The 16,881-nt window shown below is 38.2% G+C and overlaps 1 protein-coding gene across 1 annotated transcript in view; it reads left to right on the top strand.

Annotated features, from left to right (window-relative positions):
• cntn5 (contactin 5) overlaps positions 1 to 16,881 on the top strand; it is a gene marked incomplete at its 3' end in the record, with an annotated part of 89,254 nt that overhangs the window by 29,803 nt on the left and 42,570 nt on the right. Inside the window, exons 5-6 of the mRNA XM_083914608.1 lie at positions 7,467 to 7,562; positions 12,294 to 12,497. Coding sequence (XP_083770734.1) covers positions 7,467 to 7,562; positions 12,294 to 12,497 — 300 coding nt within the window. The remainder of the gene's footprint in view (positions 1 to 7,466; positions 7,563 to 12,293; positions 12,498 to 16,881) is intronic.

The following is a 16,881-nucleotide window of genomic DNA, read 5'->3' as shown; positions in this document are numbered from 1 at the left end:
TACTCTGTTGCCAAATCACATCATTGCCTTGCAGTGTGACAAAGTAGCAGATTTTCTGTGGCCACAGGCTTTGGAGCCACAGTCCTAAAATATCACTCACTGTGGCTTTCTAACTTGTATATTGAGTCAGCAACAATCCCACATCTCACCAACTGTTGTTTTGAAATCATTAAATTAAGTCAGAAATGTCCCTGTGGGAGAATTAATGATGCTTTGTGTAATGTTGGCACATACATAGTATCATCATATGGCTAAAGAAACACTGAAACATTATTTGTTACTCCTTTGTTAATAGAAATTTGAACATTAAAAAAAATACATATGTATTGGAACATTACTAATAATAAGAGCAGCAGATATTCGGTGAAATCTATGGATAGTGGATTATATCACTGGTACAAAATTCTGTTTTGTAAGCACGTAAAGTATTAGTAAAGTTCTTTATTTAAAAAATTGACGTGAGAGCTCAGTAATTGCTGCTGCCTCCTGGACTTCACTAAGCTGTATTCAGAAAACCTGTCCAGTCATTTCATCCCATGAGCAAAATTATTTTTTATTTTTATTTGATCCATGGCTATTTATCATATGAAGTGACAAATTTGTATGACTGTTTCTTCAGCTTTATGCAGTACAATATTCAACAGCATCATTGTGTAATAGCCTCATACCCGGTCTACATTTCTCTAAAATGTTACCCTTCAAATGGCTAGCCACAAAAACAAAGAGAGGTGCCCTGCAGCACACATTTGGATGCAGAACCTTCCCTCTCTCTTTGAGCATAACAAATGGTGGGTATTTATCACTCAGCGTGGAGCTCAACTGTTTCCTCCCATTTCATGTTGGCAGTGGTAAAGTTGTTAACTGCTGTAACAAGTTTGGATATACATGAGCAATTATTTTCCTCATACACTGTGTTTAAAGAAGCAATTATAGACTGTTGTTAAGACTTGAAATAGGATGGTCAACTAATCTGGCTTATGTTCAGTGTACACTGAGACATCACATGGGAGCAGACCGCTTATAACTCTGTTTTAGTCAATGAACATCTTATACTCCCAATAACAAGCTCTACCTTTTATCATTACAAACAGAAACATGCTAATTCCTTGATATCTGCAACTGCCAATTTACATAATACATTCTGCAGGGTTCAGGACGGATTCATGCCTAAAATATGCAGCTGAACTAGCTTGGCATCATAAGACTAATTGTAAATGTGTATTAGTCTGGGCCCTCTCAGTTCATTTTTCAATTTCCAAGGGGTGTTATCAATGGTGCAGAATAAAATGCTTCTAGACACAAATATATTGATAGACCTACAACTTATCAGAGCAATGACTAGTGACCAACATCCAATCACAGCAAAGACAGTGATGCTTGCACAGTGGAAAACAATGTTAGGAACATTCTTAAATCAAAGCAACACAGTTCACTAAAATGCGTTTCTGAAAACATTTTATCAAGAAATAGGCAAAACATTAACATAATACTGAGTTGTTATTAATCAGTGTTTTTTGGTTTGACAGTTTGATCTGAGTTTTGTGAGCCTGAATGACTGGCGCTGTCAGTCATCGCCTTAAACCCAACCTCCATCCAATGAATGGTTGTGATTGGTCCGCACAGGGCAAGGACTACTGGAAATTTGTCTGAGTGGGAGAGTAGCCGGATACAAAGGCCCCGTAAGGCAAGGTGAAAAGAAAATTGGGGCTTCACCAAGTTTATCTCTTACGTAGGAGATAGTAACTTGTACGTGGGAGATAATATTTAAGGCTTAAAGTGCATTCACACCAAAAGCGACGGGCGACGCTTTCTGAGCGATAAGAGCGATGCGATGCAGCGATGAAGCCTCCATCGCGTGTGTGGCTTGAAGTTGAAAAATTGGAACTTTTTAAGCGACATTGCATGAAGCTGTGCAACGACAGCCAATCAGTGTTGAGATTGCGGTAAGTGTCATCGAAGTTCTCTGTGAAACATCCAGGGGCTCACCAAAGTCGCCAATGTTGCAGTCCTTGGGGGAAACCAGACTGTTCCTGTGGATATAATATAATGGATATAACTATGAACTATGGTTGGCAGCGACGTGCCTTTAAGCATCTAGTCTGCCGGAAATCCAGAAGAAGAAGAAAGCCTTCAGTGAAGAGTGAAGCGTATCTCGGTCTGATCTACCGGAGATCAGGTAGCACCTGTACAGCTACGGAGGTTAAATCACTGACGGCCTGATCCAACTACAACACAATGGCTCTTTTAAGAGCCACACACTTCATCTGAGAGCTCATTTCTGTTCTTTAAAAATCATTCAGACCCCTGGTTAGCACTAGCTTAACTTCCATTTAGCACTACAGTAGAATAGGCTGAGCCCGGGGTTAGCTTCAGTTAGCTAGCCGCCTTGGCTGCTACCTGCGTTAGACTTGATGAAGCGATGATCAAAAATGCGCCTCTACGTGCACCTAGAGCCTGTTGTTTGTTGTGCCTGTATAATCCTGTCCACTAAGCGTAGAGCTGACTCTCAGGCACAGTTTGTGCACATGCCACAGATCCCCCCCTCCCCGCTTACGCAACAGGCACACACCTCAAGCTAGACATATGCTAAATGACGTTAGCAGTTGCTTTCTATTAGTAAGTAAGCCAGTCTACCTCCATGTAGCGTGAACTCCATGCAGTTCATTGATTAGAGAAGACATGGGCGTGTTCAGAGAAGCTCAGTGGTAGAGGGCGAGGGGTTTGAGAGTTGTAAATATTCAAATTTGACAGAGTCAACTCGATCTGCCAGACTTGCCGACTGCAGCTTTAATTAGGCTGATTAGCTACAAGTACAAGTACAAGTAGTACAAGTAGCTATAAGGTCTGATATAATCATACTTTGAAGAGACTGCGAGTTCCACATGGCTACTTAATATTCATAATCACGATCGATGGGTGACTGTGATCATGATATCTGCAGCCAGCATAAACCTACCTAATGTGTATATGACGCACACGGATGCAAGAAATGCCAAATGTAAAATAAATGTAACAACAAATAGCAAGTGAACTACACACTTGGACAGTGAGCAAAATTAGAGAACAGTAACCACTGTGTCAGAAGAGAAGTTTTTCTTCCGGCTATAGGATTAAAAAAATGAACAGGAAGTGTAGAGGTCCTTGCTTTGAATGACTTCAGCGCATCTGCGCCCACAGGACATCACTAGTTTCTCACATTGCTCTGGTTTGATCTGCGTACATTCTTCTTCAGTCTCTTTGGCTGTCTCACTTTGTCGCCAATGATTTTCAAGAGATTCTCTACGAGGTTTAGATCTGTTTTTGTTTGGTTTTTCACAAAATAAAGGTTTTTGTTGAAGTGCCTTTGTTATTTAAAAAAAAATGCTTGTTATTTAAAAAACAGCTGATATTCAATCATATTCTAAACATTAAAAAAATCAGTATTTCAGAACAGATCAATATTAAAAATGTGTTCTCTAATTTTGATCTCCAGTGTACATATGTACACATAGATACTCATAGGCTAACATCCTGTGCCACTAAATTATGCTGAACCTGTATCATAGCCACAGGAAAATAATGTTTTTGTATCTCTTCTTGAAATTCATGAGGTTGCTGCTTTGATTTATTTCCTCATCGAAATTATTCCACAGTTTCACCTTACAAATTAAAATACACATACTCTTCATAGTAATATGAACACACACACGTTTCTTTTAATTAAACCTTCCTCTTAAATCATATCCTCCCTGTCAAAGAACATTTTTTATGTATGTAAGTCCGGTATGTAACCTGGTAGTAAATTATTATATTGAACACTGGGTGAAGTTTCTGTACATACCTGTTGTAGCACTCCACTATACCCTCTATTCCAGAGGGTCATTAAGTCAAGCTGTCTTACTGAATGCAGCCCTGTCATGCAGAGGATCAGGAGAGAGGTGGAGTGGACGAGCCGGAGTGCAAGAGGAGAGGTTCAGTCAAGCTCTCTATATTTTATCCCTAGTCGTGTACTGTGCTCCACAGATGTTTCAGTAGGATGCTTTTTTCTCTCTTTGTTTTAAAAATTCCAAGCTGAACTCACACTTGGGCTGTTTTTCTGCTGTGACTTTGAAGGTTGCAGGCAGAAAGGAGGCCTCTGATCTTTCTCCCCAAAGACTTCTCTATCTGCAAACGTGTGTCTGGCGGATGCTCAGGTATCGAGCCACTCTGAGCAGTACAGTAGTAATGAAATTAAATGGATGCTTTGACTTGACCATTGGAAACGTACACACACACACACCACTGAAATGTTCTACAAATCTACAATGATCAGAAGTAATGCACATTGATTTCATTCATACGGATATTGTAATAACTAATTTATACTGAGCTCCTGCTCCTGTGCTTGCAGCACGTCTGGATTTTAAACATTAATGTGGACGTCGGTTGACTTTAATGACCATGTTGTTTTCCACATGATCATAAAGTCACTCAGATAACTGTAGTTTGCAAAGGGATATGATTAATCAGAAAACCTCATCTCTTGGTTCCATAACATATGAACGCTTCATTGATGACATTGAAAATAAGGCTTTGATGTCTTATATCTAATTGCTGTGGTACTTCTATAATGTACTCCTCACTTGATAGTCAAGCAGCACTGTAGGTTTTTGTAGGTTTATTTTCCTTATGGTATCTGCTCATGCTAACCATGACTTATTTATTCCAAACAACCAGTGTTGCTGCTTCGTCAAATGTAAAAATGTATAATTTTTCTGTGTATCTTGAGATGTTTTCCATGAGAGACCTCTGCTATTACTTGGGGTTTTCAACTACAAGTGTATTGAGTCTCTTAAACTGGATATACTGTATGGAGGTTGAATTGTTATCATGCTATAGCAGTTGGTTCTATAGAGTAGCAAACTGGAATTACATATTTCAGGGTGCAACAGTTTATAATTTATTTAATGAATAATGCACTTAATAAGATGACATTTGAATTCAGTATTTATTAAATATGTCAAGCCTTCAGGCTGTATTATGAGTTTGTATGTTCTGATTTGTGATTTATGCGTACAGACCCACACAAAGTACCATTATTTCATCAGTCTGGTGTACAATGGTAACATAGACTTAATGACTCTGCTATTAATCACTACTGCCACTTTTAATCATATCACTTTACATTTTTCATTTCCATATGTTCCGGTATAGTTTTTCTATTATTATTTTTTAAATTCTTTAGTTTACTTTTCTATATGAATTATTATTATATGTACCACTGCTGTCTTTGCACTGCTGCAACAACCAAATATCGCCTTTGGGGAAGGTCTATCCTATCCTAAGAAGACTCATGTTTCTGCAATATGAAGCCTCAGTTTGGATGAATAAATGAAGGGGGAGTTATATTAACAGAAATACATCTGTTTGCTGCCAAGTACAACAGCTGTGTTGTAGGTCAATAATTACTGTTGTGCTCCAGCGGTTGGATATATAAATACTTGGTCAATAGTCCTTAGAAAGTTCAGGTTTCTGTCTTTTTGTTATTTATTTATTCATTCATTCCAGTCCTTGCACTCTTTAGCAATAGATGAAAAATCTATTTAGCCTACCTTTCGTCTTTGTGCTTATTAGAGCTATAGTAGAGAACATTGATCCACAAATCTCAAAAACTAGATACGAGAAAGCTACACAAAAAAGACAGGGTGGCCCCCAGCCAGCAGCCCCTGGTTTGTATGGAGGCACTGAATATTGAATTGACAGTCTAATCAGTGGAAAATCAATTTAAGGTAAAATGTTCAATAAATCACAATTAATTTAAATGACTCGGGAGCCAGGAGAGGATCTAACAGTCATCTGCATTTCAGGAGTTTAAGCTCTGTGCATTGTTGTTCAAACATTATACTGTCTGGAGCCAACAAACTGACTCTCTAGGGTTTGATATGCCTTGTTTTAAGCACAGCAAGTGGTCGGCATGGCAGATTGATTTCTGGTGTGGAACGAATGCTTGTAGATTCAGGTTGTATGACAGGCTACCCTCCTGGTTTATTCTACTGAAGAAGAGAAGGGAGCCACATGAAATATGTACCCATCCTCTATTCTTTTTTGTCATGATTGAGCTATATCTTCTCATCATTTTTTAAGTAGTTCAAACCTTCTGTTTTGTAATTATTTTATTATTATTTTATCTTCTATTCTTTTTCTCTCAAACTAAAATGTTTTTGAAAATACACAGGACCAATGCTTAAGACCACACTGATGTTCTGAAAAATAAAGAAATACCAAACACTTTGACAGGATATTGACTGTGCTACATTTTAAGATAAAAGCCATGAACTGTGATCATTATTAAATGTTCTAGAAATTTAGGGAAAATGCGGGTTCTACAAGTCTCTCTGAGGCATAATTATAACAGTTCCAGGGTAATAATAAACACTGCCCATCAAAGTGATGAAAGGAAAGTAGTGGAGACACAGAGACTCGCTCTGGGTCAGCAGCCTGTCGCTTTATTTCCACACTTTGCCATTGTTTCAACTAGAAATTAAGCAGGAGGTATGAAAAAGCTGCAGTTCTGGGATTTCAGATTAAACCTGCTTTGTTCCACTTCCACAGAAAAAAACAACCAGATGAAAACCAAAAAAAAAATACATTAGCTCATTCAAAATAATTTCTGTAAGAAAAAGTAACATAACATAAAATAGTACCATATTGAGCATGAGTTAATTTAACAATTTATCTAATTCAAATCCTAGATCTTAAATTTTAATTAGCAAAATGGATTTTTCCTAACAACATGACAGCTCTACAAATGTTAGCTGAGAAAACAGCTACACTCAAAGGTCCAGTGAGTATGATTTAGGGAAATACTGTATATAGTCAGAAATGGAATATAATATTAATACATATGTTTTCTTTAGTTAATCCCCTGAAAGCAGGATTTGTGTTTTCATTAACTTAGAAGGAGCCGTTTATAACGACATACTGAGCAGGTCCGCCATGTTGCACTGCCATGTTTCTACGTTAGCTCACAACGGACAAACCAAACACTGTTCTATTAATAGTCAGCAAAAATTATCTTCTGACACAGAATTACTGTGTTACTTGTCTTCTTGTTCTGGCCTAGGCATACAAGATATATGGCCATTTAATTAAATGTGATTGCAGAAGAAGGTAGTGTGCCATGTAAAGGTTGGGAGCCTGGGGTGATGGATCAGCATGTGTGTGTGATGCCAGAACCCACAATTAATGTCTGTTTTTTTTACCATGATGATGATGATTATCAGTAGGAGATACTAGTGCAGCAAAACCGGCTAGAACCCCCAAACACAACTAATTGTGTGTGATCATGACCAAGCTCAAGGTACATCCATCAGAAATCAGACAGTGGAGCTTAATCCTTCTGTCACAGACTCAAAATTCTACTTCTACTTCTGCTACGTATCATAACTGTGTTTTTCATTATATTTTACTGTAATGCTGAGAATGATTGTCTTTGCGTGCTGTTTCAGATCTCGGTGGTTTCAGTGGGAAAACCAGAGGTGGTGTTTCTGTGCGTGAAGGCCAAGGTGTGGTACTCATGTGTACCCCTCCTCCTCATTCACCAGGTAAGACGATAGACGTTCAGTCACAGCCAAAGAAAAAAAAAAGTTTTCTTTTCTTCGCTGCCTTTGGGATTTTCAATTCATTTGACAGCCAGTAATGTTGTTATTACTGTGCCAAGGCGAGTGATTAATTTCATTATTCATTTATTTATTGCATTGCATTTTGATGGTTAGTTTTGGTAACCGTCTGTTCTTCTCTCCTTCCATCCATGCTGTTCAAATGATGAGTGCGATAAGTTATGGCGACAACAAAGCCAGAGCACAGATTCTCAGAGATCAAATTTGCTGGATCATTAGAAATGAAAATAAATGTTACTGAGCCAATTATTTCACATAGGCAGAGCATAGGCACCGCTCTTTAATGGCATATCTTGAATATCCCTCTCTGTGGTTGTCCTCTAATGTAAGCTCTTATGTGAGCCATGAATCATCCAGGCTTTCTGTTTACATCAGCTCTGCTGTACCACTGCACTGCACCCGTGGGAATGTTTGCCAAGAGTGCTCTTCAACTCCCGTTTCTGGATGCCAGTTTGAATGACATGATAGCAACCAGAGAGTCAGTGACAGAATAGCTGATAAAAATAGATGATTAATGATGTTAATGATTGACAGATTAAAGTGTTGTGTAGTGATTATCCTCATTAAAGTTATCCATCAATCACAGCGCAGGTGTTGCCTGTGTTCCAGGTGTCATTTTTCACGATGCATTTACAGGTCAAATCTCAGTATAAACAGTACATGCATTTTTCCACCAAGGTTTTCTCTTCACAACTGTGATTGACATACAATTTGAATCAAACACTGGATATGATGTAATGGAGTGAGATTAGTGGAATGGAAATAATGATTTTCTGTCATTTTAGGTTTGTTACAGTCTTGCTGCTATAAGCTGTGAAATCGACCCATGTTTCAGTGATGATGACATACTATAAGACCCTCATGTTGTTGTAGAGTGCTTGTATAAGATTGACTGACTGAATCAATACAGAATATGTTAAATACTCAGTCAACCACTAAAAGTGCAATTTGGAACAATTAAAATTTTACATCATCAAAGGCCTAATGTAGTGAAGCATTGTAGTGACTCTTTTTAATAATTTAATATTTACATTCTTGGTATTCTTGTAAATATAATATCATATAACAATAATAATAAGAAAAGACATATAAGCTCAGATCTACAAAGAAACACTTAATGCCACTTAAAGCCCAGAATAGCTGAAGTACATTGACTATTACTGCCATGTAATAACATTGTGACTTTTCCACTCTGTTTTTGTGGTGTATTTCAAATATAACCGCAGTGGGATACAAGGCAACCTTGGCTAATATTGTTGTAAGATAACAGCTTGAATGTTTAGAGTTGGCTGCAGGCTCGCCCCTGTCTTCCCCGTGCCCGGGATAAGATTTTATTTTCCATAGTACTTACCCAAGAAGGTGTTATTAGAGATCAAATACAAACGTAGTTGTATACTTAATAAACCTATTTTGTTTTGTAAAACAGTGTTTGTGTCTCTATATTAATATGGCAAGTTTCTGCCTGCATCTCAACAGTGCGTTTACATGGACATTATCCCGTTTATGAGGCTTTACTCTGCTATGATCATATAACTTATACTGAGAAATTAGAGCAACAGTCTTTTATATGTTAATAGTTTGAAGGAAATTACACAAAAACAGTAAAAGGCAATTCTGTCTACAGGGATACAACGTGAGCTACTACATTGATAAGATTCTAGAGAAAGCGCAGTATGAGCACATCATTCATCCACCTTTTCTCTCTTCACCGACACACACACACACACACACACACACACACACACACACACACACACACAGTGCCAGTCTGTCACTGTCACACACCACGTAGGACAGAACTTTGAATTGTATATTTTCTTCATCAATGGTTAAACTCTTGAACCTGTAGCGACAGGGCACTGAATGTGTTTGCTTTTCCCCTGTCTTGTTCCCATTTCTTGCAATATTTGTAGCATGTTTTTCCAACAGAAGAGAGGGAAAAAAAGAGAAGTTTTTTTTTTCTCAGAGGGTCTCCTTGGGCTATCCCTCCTGCAGGGACAAGGACAACTGTGCGGGTGTTCCCCCCTTGATGGCGGGCCTCGTTGGCTGTATCTATACATCTATACAGCGGTTCTTTACCACACTCAGAAGATCAAAATTGCTTGAATCAGCTTTGTCACACAGGTTATTACATAATAGAATATAATATTTACTTTATAGATATTGGTAAATGTCAGGCCAGCCTCAACAGGTTGTTGAGCCTTTATTTTGTTGCTCGTTTTTCATGTATACAGATAATGCTCAAATACACAGGTAAGATTATAAATTATTTGTTCAACCTTGCTGACATGAAATGAAAAATGATCTCCAACAGCAAAAATGATTAAAAAAATAATGCCACAGCCATAACATTTGCTGGTGTGATGAATGCTTCAGTGAGTCAGACCGTGTCACAATTGAAATTCACATTGTATAGGGAGTGTTAAACACTGTTTGGGTAAAATTGGTTGTGGGAGGTTTCAAAGGCATTAAAATGACACTTAAATTAGATCAGTCTCATGAGTGAAAATAATGTGAAATCACTGTGATGGAAAGCGTTTATTATTTTCCATTTCATGGCTTTGAGTACTTTTGATCAGCTTTTACATGCGTATTTGGTAAATAGTGTATTACTTTTATGACGCTAAAGTAGTTTGAATAAAACACGTTGAAGCCCTGATATATTTGAACATTTCATTTTTTTTTACTTAAAAGTACTGTCATTTATGCTGTGTTATCTTTTTTAACCAGCAATATACTGTATGTGGAGTATTAAGGCATCATTCTCTTATTTTAGTAAAAGTTAGAGTAATACAGTTAGTGTAGTTTGTGTTGTAGCTGAGAAGCTGGATTACAACTGTATGCCTCCATACCTGCTTCCCTGTTATTATAAGTAGCCAATGCTTTCAGTAAATTAAGCTAATGATGCTGACTTTGTTAATTTATCTGTTGACATTTTTGAAAAGCATTGTGTATTTGTTTCAGTTTTCTACCTGACTGCCACCACTGACTTTGAGCTCACATCAAGTGCTGGGTTGAGTTCTAATCTTTCTGATCTGAGCATCTTTGAAACTGCAGTTATTCATTATTTACCAAAAAGGTCATTGATATATCATTGGTAATTGATCTATAGAATATGTAGACATCCGTTTGTTCTGTAGAACAGACAGATTATGGATGCAGAATCAAAGAGTTGTGTTTGGCAATATTAAATAGATGAACTTGTCCCTGAGTTTGACAGTCATCTTTTTTTAAAATTATGATGGATGTGGCTGTGTAGAACTATGCACAATAAAAACAAAGCAAACAACATGCTGTCAAAGTCTGCTCTAAGTTCATCATAGTCATATTGCATGCATTCATCCATTCATCCATTTTATTACCCACTTATTCATATGCAGGGTCACTTTGCTGACTATTGCTGGCCCTTTTTCCCTCTCCTCCCCCCTGCAAAGCCACATTTTGTTCTAAGCAACTGCATGATCTTTCTTTTTTAACAACTTCATTTGTGTATCAGCATACATCGTAAAGAATACTAAATACAAGAGCACATCTGTGCTGCCAAGTCTATCAGGAGATTATATTCTTCCCTATCGCACATTCATGAATACAATATAAAAGATTCAACCTTGATGCAAATACCTTAATAATCTGCCAAATATTATAAAATCAGAAAAAGCCTTTTCTGTGCCCTGTCTTTTTTGGTCAGATAAAATACTCTTCTTGTCATTTAAGGGACCCTTCAGACACATACACACACACACAACCAAGCTTACTGATATTAATCCACCCTGGAAACCAAGTTATTAAATGCTAGTTGTACCTTTCTGGTGGTATCATCAATTAATTGAAATAACCTTGCTGCAAATTTCAGGCTCATTAATGCTCTGTAATGTTTAAATGTTATTTTTGTAACCTTTAGGTTCCTCTATATTATTTATCAAGACTTTATATAGACTAGTAGTCATTTTATTCTGGTGAGCAATTTGATCCTTTGTTGCTTTACAAATCCCATACTCATTACTTCTTTAAATTATTATTCATCAGCTTTAAGCCGTTATTAACAATGCTGTGCTAAATTATGAGTGGTTAGTAATTGTAATTGTGTGTTAGTGTGTGTTGTTTGTGGGTTGAAACAGTATATACAGTTTTCTACTGAAATGTATGTGACAAACCCTAGCTGTGTTTTGAAGCATAGTAACAGAGACTGACTCATTTGATCCTTACTGACTGAGGTTTGCACAGGTTTGAGTGTATGGCCCTGACCATGGCTCTGAAATATCAAATGCCTAACTATACCATGTATAAATCCATGGTGCTGTCCATGGTGCTGAAGTAGCAGACAGGTGTAATGAGACTCTGTCTTTGAGTCCCGCCCTTCCGTCAGATCTGTCTTGGATATTATATTAAACTATATGGCAGGGGGGATGATAAAAATACAGAAGTAAAACAGGTTTTCATGGAGCGGTTCCCTCGTCACAGCTAAATTTGCCCCTTGTTAAACATTACAGAAGAGTCCACTGACTAGATATATATGCTTAACTAGTTTAATTCACATAATTTTTGACAGAGTGCTTAGAGTACTATTAAAAACAAAAAAGTCAAAGTCAAGTCAAAATAAGCACAAAGACAGGCTCTGTATTTTTCTAACTTGCATGTTCTCCACTTGCTTTATAGAGATCATCTACAGCTGGGTGTTTAATGAGTTCCCCTCATTTGTTGCTGAGGACAGTCGGCGTTTCATCTCCCAGGACACTGGAAACCTGTACATCTCAAAGGTGCAACCCTCTGATGTAGGAAGCTACATCTGTCTGGTGAAGAACACAGTGACGAATGCAAGAGTTCTGAGTCCTCCGACACCTCTAACACTGAAAACCGACGGTGAGGTTCTCAGATTTATAGCACCTCTCACACATGATAGGCCCTGATTTGTATAAATGCCCTAGGCAGACAAATCTAATGGATTTGATTGGATAAACCACACAGAAAATATCGCCATTACCTCCCTGTACATTTGAAAATATAACAGTAATTTATTTATTTTTTAGATCTATTGCAGTGCTTCCTCCATCTGAACATGTTTAGCGCGGATGAAAATCTAAAAGCATATTTTATTTTAAGCTGGCGCATTTTATTGTATTATAATGCCTTTGGATATTTTTAAAAAAAAATCAGATAGGTTAATAAAAGGGGTTTGGTCTTCTGCTTTCCACTGAGCCTCATGTTAGTGGAGGGCGTTATGAATTCCATACACACCGTAAATAGATAGTGAGCAATGCTTTAACATTAGTGTGGGGAGCCTCCTTCACTCACAATGTTCTTTGGTGAAACTGGTCGTCGGGGAAATCATTTCCCAGCATAAAATTAACTGAATCAATGGCCCTTGCTGTGGATGGGATTTCACTCTTTTATACTAGCCTCTCAGGAGCCATAATGTGGAGCTGTTTGTTGGATTCAGGTGTGGATTTCATCTACAGGCTTTTTACATCTGACTACACAGAGAAATGTCCATCACTTCACACAGGTGCCTGTCATTGTCAAGGTTTCAAAGAGCCACTGAGATTACATCCCCAGTGAAGCTGTGAAAGGGCCTCTGTGCCTTGGAACCAGGTTTCTTCCAAATGTTGCAACACAAATTTACCTCTTAAGGATTACAGCAAGATACCAACTCTCTATTTGCACAACCTTGCATGAAATGGGCCTCTGAGACATACATAATACCTAGCACATAACCATGCTGCATTGGTTTGTGTCTCTCATTAACTGAGATGCCAATACAGTGAGAAGGGCATGCGGTCGATCTGCTATCAGTGTTTTAACGTGCTTCTTGGATGGATAAAGAACTAAAAATATGTCTTGGTTTTTCAACAATGAGTGTTCAACTTTGTGGCATTCATGTGGCGAAGTCCCACCCCTTCTGGTGGACCATCATCTGACCATCTCATCTCATCTCATCTTCATCCGCTTATCCGGGGTCGGGTCGCGGGGGCAGCAACTGACCATATTTCAGAAAAATTCTGTGCAGTAGTCAACGGCCAGAGATAAATAATCACATTACATTCATTTAGCTTATGCTTTTAGCCAATGCTACTTACAGTAACCCACTAAACATTGGACGTCCATGATGTGTTTTTTTTTGGTTATTTTACATTTTTCCTGTTATTCTTTAACTGATTTATTTCGAATACTCAAGTTATTTATTTATGCATAAATGTATTTTTTGCATTTATCTGTTTTTTTTTAATTTGGAAATGCAATTTGTGGAAAATAATTTCATTGTAGCCTATTCACCTTATTATGAGGTGGTGGTTGGAGGGCCCGTAGGTACTAAATGGTGGCCTAGAGAAGTGCCATGTTATTATTATTACAGAAGTTAGTCTAAATTTGATGTTGAAAAGGCCACAAATGACCACGTTTGGACTATGAATAGCCCTTACACAGAGGTCCCACAGACCTCAACATTGGACATTTGGTAAAGGTGGAAAAAAGACGTCACCTGCCGCTACAAAACAACTCCTTCAGTGGACCGAAATTGGACGTCCAAAAATGACAAAGAAAATATGTCACTACGACATCACATTGAGCAGTGGGAAGTGCGTTCCCCCCAAGGGCAAGAATCATGTGAGTACGTACATGTGTAGGGTTTCTGCTATAAACAAACATTGTGATTGTGTCTATAGTGATGTCCATCCATAATGTTGCTGTGGTACTTGGACTGAAGGACAGCACTATCACCTGAAAAACAACATGGTCAAATCAAATCTCTACAGCTGTAGGTCTGTTATGCCAAATAATTCCTTGGCATCTCATGCCCTGCAAATCTCATGATGCTCAGCAGGCTCTATATTGTGAATTTGGTTCTAAAATGCTGGAAATTGCATTGGCAAACCTCACAGCAGACACCCAAATGTGCCAGTGCTGTGTGCGCCTCTCGTTCATTGCAGTCTGATGAATCAGACATTGCAATCTGTGCCTCAGTAAAAGTGAGTGATTATTACATAGTAGACAGTTCAAGCTGAATCTGAGGGTGGCTCACCACTGTCAGCTCCAACCCTGACTCTTAATCAAAACAAGCATCTGGGCTCCATTATACCCTGCTGGAAGCCATTGATCGTCAATTCGCAATCCACCTCGAGCAAAGCAAGGCTAAGCACTGAACTCTGCACTAATACACTGTTTTTAAACAGATATACAGTTTGTCTTAGAAACACACTCCCTTTGATTTATCTGTTTAGTGTAACTAGAAGCAAGTGCATAGCTGATAGCAGTAACTTTGATACATCTCTGAATCAAAACAAATGTTAAGTGTAAATAAAAAAGGAATACTACAGCAAAATGGCTATATATATATATATATATATAAATATATATATATATATACATGGAAAAAGACCACCACAAAGCTATCAGTTTCTCTGATGTTGCTATTTATAGTTACATATTTGAGTAAAATTAACAGTTTTGTTCCCAAGTTCCAATAAAATTATAGTCATTTAGATCATTTATTTGCAGAAAATGTCAAATGGTCAAAATAACAAAAAATTATGAAGTGTTTTCAGATCTTAAATAATGCAAAACAAATTTATATTAATTTATAAACAACCCAATGCTAGTGTTTTAAATAAGGAGAAGTTCAAAATCATTATTTTGTGGAATAACCCTGATTGTTAAGCACAGCTTCCATGCATCTTGGCATACTCTCCACCAGTCTTTCACATTGCTATGGGGTGACTTTCCACATTCCAGAGGATGGGTTCAGGTCTGAAGATTGGGCTGGCCATGACAGGGTCTTGATTTGGTGGTCCTTCATATACACCTTGATTGACTTAGCTGTGTGGCATAGATCATTGTGCTGCTGGAAAAAAAAATCCTCAGAGTTGGGGGAACGTTGTCAGAGCAGAAGGAAGCAAGGTTTCAAAACGACACAGATTGATACTAATGCAAACAAAGTAATTGTCTGCTAAGGTAACTAATGTTGCTGTATAGCCGTGCACCGAAATCGGTGGTTAAAAAAAACATGTGAAATATAAAACTGCTGAACACCAAAATAAATAAAATAAAACCTAAATATTGACGCTTCTGACATGCGCGTCAAAACAGGCTCAAAACATCATAGGCCTATACAACGCAACATTTATAGGCTACATTAAACTGATCCACATATCACATATTTACAGCAAATGCTATAAAACATCATAAACCCATAGTGTAGCCATATAGTTTCAAAAAACAAAGCATATACACCATCAGCATCCACTTAACGACCAGACCAGACAAGAGAAAAAGTTAAACTATTCAGGCATCATCATTAGGCATACGTTTCTCAGCTCAGCTGATAATAAATCCATCACTTACCATGAGACGACAATCTGGTCTTTAATGAATAACACCAAACACTGCTTGATGTCCTGCTTACACAGCCCCACAATCTTTGACCTTGTGTCTCCCCTCGTCCTCTTGTCATCTTTTAGCCCAGTCAGTGTCGCCAAAAGAGTCACAACATTACACACAAAGTTCAAAGTTTCCGCAACAAGGCTTACTTCACCAGCAACTTCCTGGAGAACCAAGTCAAGTGAATGATTGCTGCAGTGCACATACATGGACTGAGGGCATAACTCTTTCAGTCGAGCCTGGACTCTAAAGAAACTTCCTGACATGTTACTAGCGCCACCATAACAGTATGCGACAAGGCGCTCCATTGGAATGTTCAGCCTTAAGAACACATCCACAAGGCAGAAAAAACGAGTTTGCCCGGTAGTGTCGTGGGCGTTAGAAAACCCCAAAAACACACAGTGCGATTGAAGGCTATTGTCAACAAACTGTAAACTGCATGTTGTGCTCACATCGGTAGTGCCGTCAGCCATTAATCCATAGAAGGTGAACTCGGATGAATGCTTGACTATGGCCCTCTGTACAGCATGGGAAAACTGCTGGATGATCTAATTTTGTATGGTGGTGGACATCCAGTTATCCTTTCCCTTTTTTCCACTCTTGCTCTTTCGGTTGGTCATATGTGGGTTCCAACATCATTTCATAGAGGTTCCCATCCCTAGTAGTGTCCCCTCTGAAGGGAATCCCCTTGCTGCCCAAGAACCGAATTGTCCTGAACAGCAGCTCCAAAACTTGTCGTCGTTTGGAAATGGCATCGGACAGTAGGGTAGGCACATTCCCCAAGGCAGCGATCCTCTGAATGGTGTCAGCGCGTAGTTTAGATTTTTAATTTCCAATTTCCAAATCCGTTTGACAGGAATGGGTTTTCTGCCCT

This window comes from Echiichthys vipera (genome assembly GCF_963691815.1).
Source record: "Echiichthys vipera genome assembly, chromosome: 5".
Lineage (NCBI taxonomy): Eukaryota > Metazoa > Chordata > Actinopteri > Perciformes > Trachinidae > Echiichthys > Echiichthys vipera.
This window is presented reverse-complemented; position numbering and strand designations above follow the sequence as displayed.